This window comes from Vombatus ursinus, unplaced genomic scaffold, assembly GCF_900497805.2.
Source record: "Vombatus ursinus unplaced genomic scaffold, bare-nosed wombat genome assembly UNPS02008961.1, whole genome shotgun sequence".
In the NCBI taxonomy this organism is placed as follows: Eukaryota; Metazoa; Chordata; class Mammalia; order Diprotodontia; family Vombatidae; genus Vombatus; species Vombatus ursinus.
This window is the reverse complement of record NW_020948739.1, coordinates 9,129,461-9,147,249: the sequence shown is the minus strand read 5'-3', so window position 1 is coordinate 9,147,249 and position 17,789 is coordinate 9,129,461. Positions and strand designations below refer to the sequence as shown.

General features: G+C 39.3%; 1 protein-coding gene across 1 annotated transcript; it reads right to left on the bottom strand.

Moving 5' to 3' along the window:
- Positions 1-208: 208 nt before the first annotated feature.
- ODF1 (outer dense fiber of sperm tails 1) lies at positions 209-17,060 on the bottom strand. The gene is made up of 2 exons (XM_027849886.1): positions 16,744-17,060; positions 209-791 (listed from the first exon to the last, which is right to left on the bottom strand). Exons 1-2 carry the CDS (start codon positions 17,058-17,060, stop codon positions 209-211), a joined length of 900 nt encoding a protein of 299 aa, XP_027705687.1.
- Positions 17,061-17,789: the final 729 nt, after the last annotated feature.

The following is a 17,789-nucleotide window of genomic DNA, read 5'->3' as shown; positions in this document are numbered from 1 at the left end:
TCCTACCGCTTCTTGGAACCCAGGAATTGTGTAGGGCCAACCCCACTCAGCAGCAGGCAGAACTGAAAGATTCTCACACAACACCAACAAGTTTGCAGTTCTGTATTATGGAGCCTATGTATTTCAGAAAGCAGGGAAAGAGAAACACTGAAAGAGCTGCCTCACGGTAAAACTAATTACTACTAACCAGTCTATCGTCTGTACCCCTCTACTTCATCATCTTCCGGTAGGAAAGTCGGCTTCCGCAAGGATAGCACGGATCGCACGGATCGCATGGATTGCATGGATTGCACGGGTCGCACGGATCACAAGGATCGCAGGGATCGCAGGGATCGCATGGGTCACACGGATTGCACGGGTCGCATGGATTGCATGGGTCACACGGACTGCATGGATCACACGGCTTGCATGGGTTGCACGGATTGCACGGGTTGCAAGGGTTGCATGGGTTGCATGGATTACAAGGGTCACACGGACCACATGGACCACATGGAAGGCATGGGTTGCAAGGGGCTTCAATGCTCACACAACTGCCCAGTCCGTAAGAATAAATTACGTCTTTCTCATCCACACACGAGGGCAAGGTAAACTCTTTGCAGATGTTCATGTAGCTGTATTTTTTCGATCCTAGGCAATCGTATCTATTCTCACGTTCGGCTGACACAAACACCTTTCCATCTTTCACTTTCACTTTGACTTGGTCGGGCTCAAAGCCGCACACATTCACTGACCCTAGTAAGTTACTGCTGCAACAGGATGCTGCCAGAATCTTGTTTGTTGTTCTTCTTAGCCTGCAATTAAGAAGATAAAAATAAAAAAAAGCAGCTCAGACCAGATAATACTTTAAGGGGGAGGCAGTATGTCATGTTAAGTGGGGGTGGGAGTGAGGATAAAGGGGTCATCTGGCTGTTGGGGAATGCACATGGGACTTGGGGTCAGGAGAGCTGGGCTTGTAGGCCCAGCTCTGCCACTAACTAACTAGCTGTGTGTCTTTAGATGACTCAATTAACCTATCTGGGCCCTGCTCTTCTCATCTGTAAAATGGAGCTATGTGATTTCGGATGTCCCTTTCAGTGACTCACAAAGACAAATGTCAGTTATTCAGAGGTGAGTGTCTAAATGGCTGACTATTTCAGAATGGCATATGCAGAGCCAATGGTATATTTGGATAAATAGTATAACTGCTCAGATCCTGGACTTTGTCAAATGGGATTTAAAGGGGCCTCTGATCTCTTGAGTCAGGAAGAGTTGTTCCTCTCTCCACCATTCTTATTATAGGCTAATCCAAGGGTGGGGAATCTGCAGCCTCAAGGTCACATGTGGCCCTCTAGCTCCTCTAGTGCAGCCCTTTGACTGAATCCAACTGGATTCACTTGAGGACCTAGAGGACCACATGTGGCCTCAAGGCCATAGGTCCTTACCCTTGCAATCTATAGCTATAGCTGCTGTAGCCCCCCATTCTCTCTGAAGGAGTATGAGTCAACCTTTGGAGAAAAGTGGGTGGTTTCCTGAATATTCCCAGTGATATGTATGGCAATAACCTGTGCCACCCACCATGTCTCACTGGGGACAGCAGATCACCGAGTGTTATCCCTGACTTGACACTGGGGTATCTTTAGCTCCTTGCTACTGTTGAATGCAGCTGCTGACTTTGCCAGATCCAAAAGCTATGAATTGCTTTAGGGTTATCAAAACCAGTTTAAAAAAAAAAAAAAAGAATATCGAATGCAGGCATCAGAAGGGGCTACCTGACTTTGATCTCAACTGTCCCCATGATTGGAGCAGGTTTAAACCAGTTTCTCTGTTGCTACACCTGAGCCCAAGCTTGCTGTTCTGACAGGATGTCACCCATTTCTCCAAGCCTCCTTCAGACTTCTCTATGGACTTTTGATTGTTTATTTAAAAGAATGTATGTAACAGCTTCTTGGGGTTATGCCTCCATTGAGGGGATCCCCTCCCTATTGAAATGTATTTAACCCTGTCCCTTCTTCTGCCCTTCTTGGACACTTCAGTACAACAGCTTTGGTGCAATGCCCTTGTCTTGGTTAAAAGATCCTAGTTTTTGCTGTTTTGGCAGTCTTCTTTATTTCAGGTTGACATATCTGGTGTTAGGAAGTGGGATTCCAAGACTCTTGCCCAGCCCAGCTTTCAATCTCAGGTGCCTAGTACCAGCAGGGACCTCTTGCGTTCCAGTCCAGATTTAATTCAGTGGTTTGGCCTGGGTAAGTGAGTCTCTCGAATTTCCTAAACTCTCACCACTTTTCGGTCAGGTTCTTGGCTCTTTAGTCAACGAGCTGTTAAAAGACACACAGGCAATTTTGGGTCCATTCCAGTGTGGCTGGTGAGTTTGTAATCATGAACCATATGAGACCACTCTGATAGGTCATCCTAAAAGGATACCTACTGGCTATATGTTTTGTATTTTTGCCTCTCTTTGTGGAGCATGCTAAGTGTACCTTGCGTGTTTATAGTCAGCGGATCTTTTTTTCCTTCTCCCCATCTTGGTCTGAGATAAAGGAGGGAAAGGGTGTGGTAATAGCACATAATGGGAGCCAAAAATAGCAAAAACATCAGTAAGAAAGAAAAAGATTGAGATGGCTTTTTCTCTAGATGCTCCTTTTCCCCTCCTCAACCAATTAATTTGAATAAGCCCCTTACCTTTGATAATGTTGCTCACTGAGCTATGTTAATCTCTCTGTCACCAAAAGCAGAATTGCCAGAAAGGTAATTTATACAGAGCTTGATTTTTTTACCTGCTTTTAACTAATTTGATTCTAACTAAAACTTTAATTGGGAATTGATCTTGAATATTGGAAATTGTAAATCCACGTTTAATTGAGTCCCCAAATTAAGGTTTGTAGATTAAGTTCAAATTGAATCTGAGGAACTGTCCGGCTTCTTGGCTACCAAACAGAGTTTTTAAGTGTTAATTCATGGAAAAGAGAAAAGTTTGTGTGAATCAAGGATTATCCAAAAGGTAAATAGGATTTGATTAGAAAATCTAAATTGGATACTTGGGAGTTTTACAAATTAGTGACAATAGAAATCAATTTAGAAATAACTTTTGAATTGGTGTGTGTCTATGTGTTTGAACTTCGAAACTTTGCTGTAATTTATATGAAATTCCTGCCCATTTTTTATAATAGATTATGTATTTAAACTTTTGAGGACTGTTTTGCTTCTTGCACACACAAAAAAGAGAAGCTTATTTAATAAAGCAACTTGAAATGTACATGATATTTATTTAGAAAAATGCTTTGTGTTACTTCTGTGAATAATATACCCAAATTTAATTATTATTAGAATAAATCAAGTTTTCATAATTGCTAAGAACCTCTTAATGGGTTTTTGGTGCTTCTATCTTTTAGGGAATAACAAAATTGTAACTGGTTGACCATAACTCAACAATTTGATTGTTACAGGTATATTGATAGTTAATATTGCACTTTAAGAGTAAAAGTCTTTAATTCATTAGTTTTGTTTAACAGTGTGCTAAAATTATAAAGGAAATATTTAATGAGTGAATATACTCTGGTATATGGTTGAAATGTGAGGAATGTAGGATTTGATGAAGTAAAGAAAAAAGAAAATAAGAAAGGTGTGAATCACTGGAGATGTGTGGGTATGTATGTGTATTATGGTGTGTGTGTATGTGTGTGTGTGTGTGTGTGTGTAGGGGGGGAATATCAAAGAAGAAAGTTTAAGCATATTTAGAAAAGTTTGAGGAAGTTTTCTGATTTCATTGAAAGAAAAAAGGATATGGGAAACTTCATGTGGTTATTTTTTGCAGCATGCCACTTGAAATTCCTGGTCTCTGAAGCTGGGGAATGGGAATGGAAAGCCTCAGAGGCAGGTAAAATGAGGCCTGAAACTAAGAATTGATCCAGTTCTTTGAGGAAATAAGGAAAGGTTGGATAAACATCCAGTGGTCCTGCCACTCACCTTTCAGGATGGTTTGTAAGAAGCTTTTGTTTATAGAGTACTTGATATCAGCCTTGCTCATATTCCATATCCAGTACTATGTAAATGTTTGGCTATTGTGATTTTCAGTGCTCCATTCATTGTAATAACTCTCTTTGTGAAAACTCTGTAATTAATTATGTGCTTATAATTAGTAAAAATTAGAAACTTAGAAGAATGGCTTCTCTTGTAATTTAGATATAAACTGAATTGTTGAAGAGTTGTCTAAAAGCTGCTAATTATTTTTGTTGAATGTATTCAAAAATCTCCTCATTGTTTTATCTGATAAGACCTGTGAGGCTTGCTATTTGATATGGTTATAAATTTGTTTTAGCTCTGTTGGTGGCATAAATTTTGTAACGCTCAAACCTGAGAACTGTGAGATATCTTTCAATGTTGACTTTTCCTAGTGTTGTGAAGCAGAATTCACCAAGCAGTGGATTGTTCACCCACTAATATTTGGGGTATTTAGCAGGAGGTGTCAGAAAAGTTACCACAGGGATAACAAGTGAATATAGCAACCTCACTTTTTGAAGGGAGTAAGCTCCACCTAAATTTGTTCTATTGCATTAAAGCCACTTGTGATTTTCTATGCAAGGTAATTTGGAAATGTGTTCAGCTGAATTGAGGTCAACTGTCTGGTAATGGATTTAGTTTCGAGTTTCAGATCTATCCCTTATAAAATTGTGCAGCTCTGTGAAAGAATTTGTACATTGCTCCACTTAGGAAGCTGATTCTCCCCCTCCATTGTAAACATTCCTTGATGAGAAGAGGGGAGTAAGCAGGAATTTGTTTATCATATAGGACTGTTTATTGTGAATTATGAAGTTGTATCTGGAATAGTCTATGCTGAGATTATATCTTTAACTACCTTAGTTGGTCTTATTAGTGGTCCCAACCTGCTTCTTCCTCTCCTAGCACAATCCCTATAACCAGTGCAAGTCCTTCCTCATGTAATTGTTATTGCAATACCTTAGCAGTCCCTGCTGTTTTCAATCTGAGATTCCACACCCTGAACAACTAAGTAAATGAGTATTTGGCCTTGTCATCTGCCTGTCTATAGTTATGTATTCATGTATATGATAAGGTCCTTAAATTTTCTAAAATGCAATGGGAATAATTAAAAAAATGATGTCAGATTTTGTGGTATCATAATATATATGTATTAATTAATTCATAGTTAAATCCAAAACATCTTCAGTTCTGTTTTAAAGAAAAAGATTAACCTCAAAAGAGAATAACTTTTGGACTATCCTGTGCTACCTCAAAGGGAATTCCAATTTTTTTACTTAGATTTATTATTTAATGTGGAATTAACATTTGTATATAGAGTATGCACTGAAATGCAAAGCAATGGCACAAAAATTTGAAAGCAATAGCATTGCGGGTGTAATATCCAGTTCATTTGATCATGGTTATAAACAACTCATTTCATAAAATCTGGAATTATTTACTTACTCTCTTTGGACACCCCACCACAGCCTTTTTAAAAAAAATAACCATCTTTTGGGCAAATTTGTTTGTGTGACCATTAAATATAGGCATAGAAATCACCTACTTACAAAGGGTGTTTTTATTAGATTCTTAGCAGCACCTCATTCTCCTAAGAGGGGGAGGGATGAGTTGTTCCATTTTTTCCTATTAGCTTTACAGACATTTTGAGTTTTAATGCTCTTGGCATTCAAATATTATGATGGCTCTGTGTATTTATTTGATATTTTTTCATTGATTTGTACTTGAGCAAGCATTTTGGTAAAACATAATAGCTTTGATTAAAAACAAAATTTTAAAGTAATAGACACAGAAGAGTATTACAAATTAAGCCTCTTGTGTTCTGTGTATAGGAAGATTGTTTTGTTTTACAATGGGATATCCAACTAGAATTTGTTTTAAAACATAATTATACTATTTTAACTTTTTTACTTACATTAATATTATTTTTTTTCATCACCAAGTTTACAAACGTTGGTAACTTGCGTTCTGTTTTTGGTTTTTGTCTCTCTACTTTTTAAATGTTGTCTTATCTATGTCAGTATTATGGTAATTTTAGGCAAACCATTTTCTTACCAAGTGTGACTTATGTTAGATCCAACTTAATGAGGTACCTTTTATGTTTATTTTTTTCTTTCCGCTCTGAAAAGTAATTAAGTACCTCTAAGTCTACCCCAACACTGAAATGCTTATAAGCAGCCCTGGTAGTGTATATAACTGCTTGAGAAATTTCTGATTATTACTGTTATGATTAACTTCTAATGAAAATGTAAAAAGATGATACTAAAAGCATACTGTATATTTAATTAAGTCAAGATGGCTCATGAGATTAACATTCACCACTACTCTATGCACTTATGCCAAAAGATTTAAAGGCCATCAAGACATTTCAGTCAGTTCAAAAATGCTGCATGACTGTTGTTGCTGACAGCATGGATCACTAAGTTCTTCACTGAGTGCCTTACAATAATTTAAAATCAAGCACATGTAAGGTACTGTGTTAAATGGTAGGTTTCAATTTTGCATACATGTACATGTACATGTGCACAAAAAACTTAAAGAGTCATCTGTTCCTTTTGATAATTTGGTTATAGATTTTATTCTACAAATCTGATTCTCATAGATTCTTTTAGATTCCCACTTTGGTTTGTTGTTCACAGTGTTCAGAATTCCTAGGGGGGAAGATTTCCAGAAGACCAGATGACTGCAGTAGGGGATGTTCTCAGAAACCAGACAGCTACATGAGACGTCTGAGCCCTGAGATATGACAGACTAATGAAATGAACAGCAGGAGTGGGTTACTTTTCCCTTTTACTTCTTTCCTATGTGCAGTGGTTCTTTGTAAGGCCTGCTTGCTGAAGGGGACTGTACCTGAAGGCTCCTGTCAACATGTTGGTCAATCTCTTTTCCTTTTCCCTTTGTTCTATTCCCATCCCTTATAGTTCTGTACCTTGCTTTTTTTGGCGGGGGGGGGGAATTAAGTGCATGTCCCTTCTTGTATTGGGGGTCCATGTTACTGATGCTGTCATGGTCCAGCAGCTCGTTGAACTCCTCAATGCCTCCTTTGGTCAGCGATGCAATTTGTCTTGACCAAAAGGAGGGAATGTTGAATGCAAGTGCTGACCTTGCCTGATCCTAGAACTATGAATTGCCCAAGGGCTATTGAAACCAATTTAAAAAAGAATGTTGAATGCAGAAGTCAGAAGGGACTACCTGACTTTGATCTCAACTGTCCCCATGATTGGAGCAGGTCTGAGCCAATTTCCCAGTTGCTGCACTTGGAGCCCAAGCTTGCTGTTCTGACTAGATGTCACCCCTCCCCCTCAGCCTCCCTCAGCCTTCTCTATGAACTTTCAGTTGTTATACAAAACAACTTATGTAACAGCTTCTTAAGGCTGTGCCTCCATTGAGACTTCCTTCTTGTCCCACAGTACTGCATTGCAATTCCCTTGCCTCAGTTAAAAGACCCTAGTTTTTGCTGTTTTCTTAGTCTCCTTTATTTCAGGTTGATGCCATTTACTTAACAGTTCCGTTGTGTGAGTCCCTAGAAAGAAAAAAATTGTGCCTCCAATATGACTTTATTTAACTCTGCATGGATTGGCCTCTCTGGGTGATAAGAAAAATCTAGTCTGCATTTACACATCATTTCATTTGCCTCAGAATTTCAAAGATATTCTGATTTTAGGTATATTAGGAATTTGTTTTTGTTTTCCTTTAAAAAATAACTGAAAAAAAGTGGCCTAGTTTAAGGAAAACACTTTGATGAAAAGAGCATTTCTCATGTGAACTTAAATGGATAAAAACAGAGCAATTAAACCTTTCAGCAGACAGTCCAAGCCCCTAGCCTGTTAAGTAACAAACAGCCAAATAGCTCTCATTTCCAAAGGGCTGTAAGTCAGACATTGACACGAAAAGCTCATTTCTTACAAAGGACCTCAGAGTAGAAAAAAGTTCATTGGCATGAAGCTCTAGTTTCTCTTTTGAACCCACCAAGGTGCTGGCGACATATCTCTTGGGCACTGAGGAGAAACCCGCCAGTAGAATCTGCAATCGATGTGAAAGGGATGCCATGAAACCCTTTCCTGTTTCACTCTGGGCCATGTACTCTTTTGCAAGGAGCCAGTCAGGTACTGACTCACAGATGCTGCAACAATGCATGGCATTAAGCTTGGGCATAGGGAGAGACAGCTTCTCTTTCCAACACATATTGATGTCACCCCAAGGAGGTGGGGGCCAGGGAGAGAAAGGAAATTGGGTCGATACTGCTATAGATGCTGAAAGCATTCCTGTGAGGTAAATAGGAGGCAGGTATAAATATCACCATTAAGAAAGCTGCTGGGCTAGTAAGTAAGAAACTGACAGATACCCAGTGTGGACAGGGAATAGCTCAGACTAATAGCACTGAGCCAGCTTGGAAGCTCCAGGTACCAGGCTTCCTGGAGCTGAGAAGAGGATTTGAAAGAGACAAGTTCCTATCTCTTTTGGTGGGAGCAGCCCAGGCTAAAGTTTCCAAGATGAAGCACATGGTTTTTGAGGGATGGGATCCCCAGTCCTGTGCATCCCTGAAGGGACCACCCACTTTGTGGGTAGGAAGGGTCAGAGGACTCCAATCCCATTCAGAGTTTTCTAAGCCAGGTTGGAGTTAGGAAGGCCCCTATTCGATTCCTAGTTTGAAGAGGATAAAGCCCTAAGGCACCAGGCTATACAGCAGGTTTCCCAAGACCTCAGATCACTGAGCTTCTTCTCTTTAATGGGAAAAATGCAAAAAGGACAAGTTATGCCCTGGGCCACTGGAAGCATGTCAATTACCTTCATCTCTCTAATTTTAGATCTCTATTGTCTGCTTTCTTTTCTGTACCAACATCTCACCTCTTAAAACAAACAAATAACATCAGCAACAACAACAAAAAACCCTCACCGGACCTTTTTTCATTCCCTCAAGCTATTTTCCTGTATTTTTCCTCCTTTTCCTCCTTTACTTCCAGGAAAAACTATAATGATTACTTCAATCAATCAGTCAATCAACAAGCATTTATTAAGTGCCTACTAAGCATCGTGCATTGTACTAAGCTCTGGGGATAGAAGTAGTGATTGTTGTCCTTCATTCTTGAAGAGGACCAGAATGACATCACATCTCCCTCTACTTGCCATTCCATAATGCTGTAGTTTTAAAGCCAAGCCAATCCCCTCATTTTACAGATAAGGAAGAGAGAGGCTAAGTGACACTCTCAACCTCATATTGCTACTAAGAGACTGAGATGGGATTTGAAGTCATCTAGTGGATAGAGTGCAGAGCCTAGAGTCAGGAAGACCTGAGTTCAAATTCAACTTCAAACACTAGCTGTGTGACCTTGGGCAAGTCACTTAACCCTGTTTGCCTCAGTTTCCTCATCTGTAAAATAAGTTGGAGAAGGAAATGGCAAACCACTCTAGGATAATTGCCAAGAAAACTCCAAATGGGGTAATGAAGAGTTGGACGTGACTGGAATGACTGAACAACAATAAACCCTCTCTCTAGAGTCAATGCTTTCCTCACTATCCCACATTATAGATGATGCCACATTTATGAGGGGAAGAGTTTAGGGTTTGGGGGTCTGAAGAGTGGACCAAAAGACATTAATCCTCTGGTTCTTTTGGGGAAATGCAATTATAAACCTATTCCCTCACTTCTCTGAAGATTTAAATCGTTCCAAAGGTCTATTCCTGACTTTTCCTTCTGTCCCATTTTCTCTGCTTTCTCTCTCCCCTTTCTCTTTCCCAAGTCCTAAAATGGTGTCTGGGCAAGCATTACATTGGGGCGGTATGCATGATTGGGGGTCAAGCAGAGGAATTGTTCCAGGTCTTTTTTTTTTTTTTATAGCACCATCTGAAGCCTTAGAGAGAAATTGTAATCTGACTCACCAGCTACAAATCAGCATGGCCTGTATATGAGTCGAGGTCAGGTGGTGGTGAGTACTGTTCTCCTAAACTGCAAGGTCATAGCACAGAATGCAGCAGAACTAAATTTGGAACTAAAATTGGTAAGCATGAAATAATTCTTTTTTGTGTGCAGCCATTGAGTGGCTGAATAATGATGGGAAAGGACTAAAGAGAAAGAGCAGAGCACGGCCTGTCTCTGCAGGGTACACCACACCTGCTTGTCTCATGGATGTGAGAAGGTAGATTCTCTCATCCCACCATGAGTCCGACTTCAAGACTTTACTCTGAAGGTTTCTGACAACCAGCCTGGGCTTTAACCCATGGGGTCAGATAATGGAGCTACCATATTATAAATAGTAACGAACTTTTCTATAGCTTTTATCATTTGCAAAGTACTTTCCCTACCATTATCTAATTTGATCCTCTCAATGATCCTGTGAGGTGGGTACTATTGATATTAACTACTGTTTTATGAATGGGAAGGTCGAAGCTCACAGATGTTAAGTAACTTGCCCATGGAGTCAGACAACCAGTAATTATTAGAATCATGATTTGAACCCAGGTCTTCCTGGCTGCAAGCAGAGTTCTAACTATTCTGCCTTGGTGCTTTGTTTACCATTTATATAAGGAATACCATATGTGTATTCTTTTACTATATTTTTATAGCTCCCCCTGCAAAAAGAGCCTGATTCAATATAAACTTTAAATTTAGAACAGGTTGGGGGTCTAAGGACCTGGGATCCAAAAGTTCTCATTATCTGTTCCCTCATGACACTAATCATTCACCAATCTCTACTCAAAGTAAAGTTGGTGGGAGAGGGGAAGGAGGTACAGGGAATGGAAGCTTCTTGAGGCTGTGAAGTAGTGATGTCTAATGTGTTTGAGGATTTTCTACTAAAACTCAAAAACAATGCTTTGCATAGAAAATATACAATAAACAGTTTAAGAATTTAAGAAAAAGTATTTAATAAATAGTTGTTACATGAATGAATGAATTTATACTTGAGTGTGAGGTCAGCTAGAGAAATTATAGACTCAATGGGGTTAGTCCCAATGGGGAAAATACCATATTTATGGATATTTGATAAATAAAAGGTGCCATGCTTCATTATCCAGGTTGATGTTAGCCATAATCCCTTCTTTATTGTGTTGCATTATCAAACTTACATAATAACAGTTATTTATACACACATAGAGATGGCAGGTATCTCAGAAGCCACCTTGTTTCACCTCCACGTTTTACAAAGGAGGAGAATGAGGCCCAGGAAGTTCATGGGACTAGCTAAGTCACACAGATAATAAACATTAGAGAGAGGATATGAACTCAGGTTCTCTTACTTCAAGGTCCAAAGCTCTCTCCACTATAACATGCTGCCTCTAATTACTCAATCTTTAAGTTCATGAAGCATTCATTTATTACATTATAAGTTCTGAAAGGGCAGGATTTATGTGGTTGTCTTTGTGTATTTATGAAGTAGAGAGAAAGAAAAAATAAATGAGATGAAGGCTAAACTTGAAACCTTTAACTGAAAAACAAAATCAGAGGAAAACCTTATAGGAATCTTTAAAGTAAATCTAGGATCAATGGTTCTTGTTGCAAAGGAAAGGTGGCAGCATCATTTGGTGCTCAGGGAATAAGAGGAATTTTTGAGGGGGCGAAGGATATTCGGAGAATTTTTTGCTTCACTTTCTATTGAGGAAACAAAGGCTCACCTCCCAATCATCTTTTGAGATCACAAGTTAGACCATAAAGGTCAGATAAAGCTAAAGACAGAAGAGTTTTTCAACCCAGCTAACCAAGTATATAGACATATGTATGTATGTATGTATGTATGTATGTGAGGTCATATATATGTATGTACTCAGAGGCATAAATGCATGTACAATATGTGCAGTATGATATACATTATGTTATACACACATGTATATATAGTTTGTATATGTAATATACATATATGCATACATATGGATAGATAGATAAATAGAGAGAAAAAGAAAGAGAGAGAGAGATAGTTATAAATCCCTGGAATGAGCTGACACTAAGCTAGGACTTCTGAAGAAATTTCATGAAGAAATTATGGACTATTTGATAAAAAAAAAAAACCCTTTGAAATCTGTTACCAGTTGCCCCACATCTAGGAGTATCAGAAGGCTATTCTCAATGAGATACCCAAACATCTAGTTATGCTAGAGGGTTGGTACTTGGCTAAGAAGCTTGACCATTCAGAACAAATGCTGCAAAGGGCATTCTGGGAGCTACCGGAGGCAAACTGATAGAATCAGTAATAAAAATGCAAGATCACTAAACACCTAAGCATAACTAGAAAACTTCATTTCCTTCAAAGCTCATGTGAAGCACCATCTTTTATATGAGGTCTTTTCTAAATGCTTTCTGACTGACTGATCCTCCCAGCTGCCAGTGCCCTGGCCTTCCTCTCCCCTAATTACCTTGTATTTATATGCCTTCCTTAATAGAAAGTAAGCTCCTTGAGGGCAAAACTGTTTCATTTTTGGCTTTTTATCCACCGTATTTAATATAGTGCCTGGCTATATATAATAGGTGCTTGCTGAATATTTTTGTTGATTTAATACTTGATCAACAAACAGCTTTTGCAAGGAGAGGTAAGATGGCTTCTACAAGGGGAAATACAGCCTAACAAATCATCACCCAGTGTACTCTGTTCAGGACCCAGAAATTAAGAAGCCTCTTGATAAGGGTAAAAGAGGAGAGTGTAAAAGCTAGCTTGAAGCTTAACATTAAAAAAATGAAGATCATGGCAACTGGTCACATCACTACCTGGCAAATAGAGGGAGAAGAAATAGAAGGAGTGTCAGATATTATGTTCTTGGGCTCAAAGATCACAGCAGATGATGACTGCGGCCAAGAAATTAAAAGATGCTTGCTTTTTGGAAGGAAAGCTATGGCAAATCTGGACAGCACACTAAAAAGCAGAGACATCATCCTGCTGACTGAGGTCTGTGTAGTCAAAGCCATAGTTTTTCCAGCAGTAATGTACAGTTGTGAGAGTTGGACCATAAGGAAATCTGAGCACTGCAGAATCAACATTTTTGAATTGCGGTACTAAAGAAGACTTTTGAGAGCCCGTAGACAGCAAAGAGATCAAATCAGTCAATACTTAAAGAAATTAATTCAGACTACTCATTGGAAAGACAAATACTGAAACTGAAGCTGAAACACTTTGGCCATATAATGAGAAGATGAGGTTCATTGGAAAAGACCCTGGTGTTAGGAAAGATTGAAGGTAAAAGGAAAAGGGAATGGCAAAGAATGAGATGGATAGATAGTTTGATGGAAGCAATGAACTTGATCTTGGACAAACTCCTCGTGATAGTGGAACATAAAAGGGCCTGGTGTATTATGGTCCATAAGGTCAGAAAGAGTCAGACATGACTGAATGAACGAACAACAACATCGCTGATAGGTTGGAGAGCATCTAGAAGAAGGAGACCTGGATGGTGAAGGACCTTGAATTTATGCAATATGTGGATTAGTTTAAAGAATTGTGGATGTTATCCTGGAGAGAAGACTCAAATAGGGACATGATAGCTGTCCAATGCTTTAGGGGCCATCAGGTGGAATCTAGCCCGAACTTACTCTTTTTGGCTCCAGAGTAAAGAACTAGAAGTAACGGGCAAAAGATGCAATACGTTCCCCCTCATTGAATATCTTTTAAGCAAAAGTTGGCTGACCATTTTTAAGGTATGTTAGAAAATAGATTCTTTTTCAGATATGGATTTGGACCAGATGACTTATGAGGCCCTTTCCAGCTCAGAGCTGGTGCAATTCTGTGAATGGGACTGATCCGTATTTTTTAAATGCCATAGAAGAAAGTTCTATATCAAAAACTATTCTAAAAACTGTCACCTTCACATGTGGGGTCTGTGTGGTCATCCTTTGAGAACTCGAGTAGAAAACAGGATAGAAATAATCATATCTTCCTTTAGAAAGAGTATTTGCTGGGGTGGGGGGGTAGTCTTCTAAAGAGGGGTGCTAGGATCAGTTTTATTTGATTCTTTTCTTCAATGTCCTAGGAAAGTGAAAGAACTATATCTGTGGGTGATACCAAGTTTTTCTACTTGGTGATATGTCAAAACATCAGAGAGAGAGATGAACAGGCAAGGAAGTATAAGATGAGTTTCTATGTGGGCCAGGTAATAGATTTGGGGTAAAATAATTGAGAGATAAATGAAAATAGTTTATAAACAGATAAACCCAGAAGAGAACTGAGAGTTAATGTAGACTGGGCTGTTGTAGCTCAGAAGAGTCAACAACAAACAACATGCTAGGCATTCTTAAAATATCACAAACAGAATAAAGTGGAAATCATAAGCCTGCTATATGTAACATCATGGGGTAGCCACACCAGGCAATAATAATACAGCACATGGGATGTAATCCCTGAACCACCAGAAGAACGCAGCAAAGCTAGAGATCAAGATAATGGAGATGCTTCTTCATAAGCAGGCACTTAGTAAAAATGGGGATGTAGTCTGGGAAGAGTAAGGCTCAGCAAGCAAAGTGTCAGTTTATAAAATCAGGAAGGGCATTTTACATAAAGTTATGCTGGAGCCAGGCTGAGTGAAGAGAGGAATAGCCTTGTAGTCTAAAAGATCTGGGTTCAAGTTCTCCCTTTGACCCAGACAAGCCATATGACAATGGGTGAGCTGTCCATAGAGAATCTTCCACCCTGATGAAAATCATGGGTCTGCCTATCCCTCAAACCACCCCCTTCCGCCCAAAAAATTATATCAATGAATATGGACTTGTTCTCATAAAGTTGAGAAGGCCAGAACTGATGTTGGAGGGACCCTTCTTGAAATTTAAATGAGATACTTATAAGTTTAGAAAAAAAGAGCATAAGGATTAATATTCTTCATGATGGGAATAGATATTTGGGGGATATTTATTCCAACAGGTTTCAAAATAGAAAACTAAAAAGGGTTTAGATAAATTTAGGGTTGAGCAATTAAGAATGAGTTATTAGGGGAAGTACCTCCTAATCTTTTCAGATGGATTATGAAAGAAAATTATGCCCCCCAGACAAACATCCCTTGATGCTGTTGTCAAAGCATTATTGTTTGCCCCTCATTCACGAGGTCAACCATGACATCAAGGAGGTGAGGCCATGACATGGAAGTGAATTGGACTTAAGTGAGAGAGGGCTGTGCAAAGTTACCAGCCTCACTCTCTGGGTCCAGTGGCGGGATAAGACTGGGAGACGGCCCTATCAAAACATTATAATATTGGGTTGATGGAATATGCGTGGATTTGACCCACTATTTTTACATTACTTATGCTTTCACTTTCTTTTCTGTAATACAAAAAATGGGAAAAAGAAAATGATAGGACCAAATAGAATGTGCTAAATGATTTTATCTTTTTAAAAACAAGTTCAGTTGATGATATCTGGGTTTTATTTGTTTTTTAAAGGAACATTTCTGAGTCTCTCATAGTTGGATCTTTCTCTTGCACCTTCATCACCATTTAATTCTTATACCTTCCTGTTGTAGTGAATGTGAGTTCTATTCTCCCATATCCTGAGGTGTGTCAAACATGAGAAAGGATCACACAAAAGGCCTTCAACAAATGGGAGAATGATACTTCAGAGTACCAGGGGGCATGGCATTGCTTACACCCCCTCGTTCCATGCCAATAGGAGAATGGTGCTCTCTTTCTCTGTCAGCATATGTAGTGCAGCATTGTCTACACTTCCTCCTATGAGTGAGAGGTCTTCAAGCACTAATTTCTTCAATGGGAACAGCTAAACTTACACTGTAGTCAAATGGACAGAAGGAGAAAAAAAAGTTACAAAGGAAGGTTTGGTCTGAGCAAAAAGAAAAATACAACCTCCCCTAAAAGAAATTTTTAAAAATCTACTTTAAAATGTTGCTTCTTTAAAAACTGAAGGATTTTGGAGTCTAGTCTGAAAACAAGCAGGAATTTTAGATCGACTCTTCAGAACCTATAGCCAGAAGGGACCTTAGAAGTAGGTCCTGGAGAGCCAGAGATGTCAAACTCCCCTGGGCCACAAGCAACCAGAAACTCCGGAGTGCTGTCTGAATCAGATTAAAATATAATTAAGAAATATTTAATAAAATCAATAAATTACACAGATAAGGCTAATTTGTGTTTTTCTAAGTCAATATGCAGTGTTTCTATTTTAGTTTGATACCACTCTAGTCCAGTTCTCTCATTTTACAGGTGGGGAAACTGAGGTCCAGGGAGGGACTTGCCCAGGGGTGACATAGGTACTTAGTGATAGAATAGGGATTTGAGCTCAGGTACTCGGACTCTAAGACCAGAATTCTTTCCACTCTAGCATAGGTTTCTTCTCTTCTTCAGATACATTACTATTCTTAGATAAGGAAGGAATGAAATAAATACAAGTTTCAAGGTATCATTTGGCCTTTTGGGGGGGAAATTGTTATTGCCTGTATTATCTTCTTTGCTTCCCTGCTCACAAAACCTAGAGTATACATTAAGACATCTTTTATCACTACTTCCCCCATCATCATTTCTCTAATTTCAAATTCACTTATCCCCCAGGCAGGAAAAGATGCTGAGTTTGTTGCCTTTGATCATTGGGTACCCCACATTTCTTTTCCTCAAATCTAATAACAATAACAATAATAATAAAAAGTAATACTATAAACCCATATTCATAGTATAGTCACTCTTACTACCTCCATTCCTCCATTAGCTCATTGCCTTTTCCTTCCCCTTGCTAAAGCATTCTTATTATTCCCATGCATTATTTCACCTTTGTGCGAGAACCAATCATTGAACCTCTTTCCTCATCCCATCTTATCAGGTTAATATTAGCAACTATAAATAGCTAAGAATAAGTTTACTTGATCAGTTCTTTCTTTTCATCCAGAATGGCTTTAATGGCTTTCCTCTCCAAACTTCTGATTGATGGTTGAAGACAGAATAGCTTGATATCACACAGGCAATATGGATATAGATCACATAACCCACAAACGCGTGAGCACTTTGTATAGCACAGGCAATACGGGTATGGATGTAAGTCACAACAGCAATAAGGATGCACGTATAAGTCGCAGAGGCAACGTGTACATTCGTCGAGGCATTTCAATTGCCTTAGTTCTCTGTCCACCTTCCTTATGTCTCTTCTTACACTGTCCAACAGACAACTTAGTGCAGCCATTACAGTCACACCTTATTTGTTGGTGAGTACCTTTGGAAAATGGCACTCGAGGGGAAAAAATTGTTCTAAGCTCTTCTCAGGAGTTTCTTTTAAAGATAAAGGAAACCCCCATGATTCACTTATTTTATAGCATGCATTCTATGACCTCACTGCCCACTGAGGATGTCATAGTCTCCGTTACCATGTGAACTGAGTGGCCAGTTCGTTGTCTCCAGAAAAACTCTTTTGGGGTTGGAGCTGCCTTTCATGTTCCTGAGGTTGAGAGTTCAGAGTCCTGGAAGTTCCCCAGGTTCTTTCCACCTTTCCACCCTTGTCGGGCTTCACCTTGGTGCATTTTGCCCGAGTGTGCTTCCCGGTCACAGTGGACTTGTGTGTCTGCTTGCTTCTCTCTCCCTGAATCCATCTGACTCTGGCAGGTATGTCTCATCTGAATGACTCCCTGACCTTGCCTTATTCTCTGGGATCTGCTCTGAACCACATGCAAGGTGGCTATGAGATACCATACCGTGATATTTCTCTGGCTTAGCATCAACTCAAGTCCTTATCTGACTGAGGTTTTAGGGATCACTGTCTCTAAAATTATTGGGGTTCTACCTTTAAACCCTGATATTCCTGTAACTATGGTTCTGCTCGTCTTCAGTCTTTTCAGTAGCTACAGCAAAGTCAAGCTCTTGAGCCCTTGTCTCCGAGTGTATGGAGGTATTTGTTGTTGTACCTCTAGTCTACAAG

Bases quoted from the DNA above. Each gene is read 5' to 3' on its own strand.
- ODF1 (XM_027849886.1), bottom strand. From the start codon at position 17,060: ATGGCTGCACTAAGTTGTCTGTTGGACAGTGTAAGAAGAGACATAAGG. The intron at 792-16,743 runs GTAAACTTATTC...TCTTAATTGCAG, and splicing joins GAAAAGAAAGAACTGATCAA to GCTAAGAAGAACAACAAACA.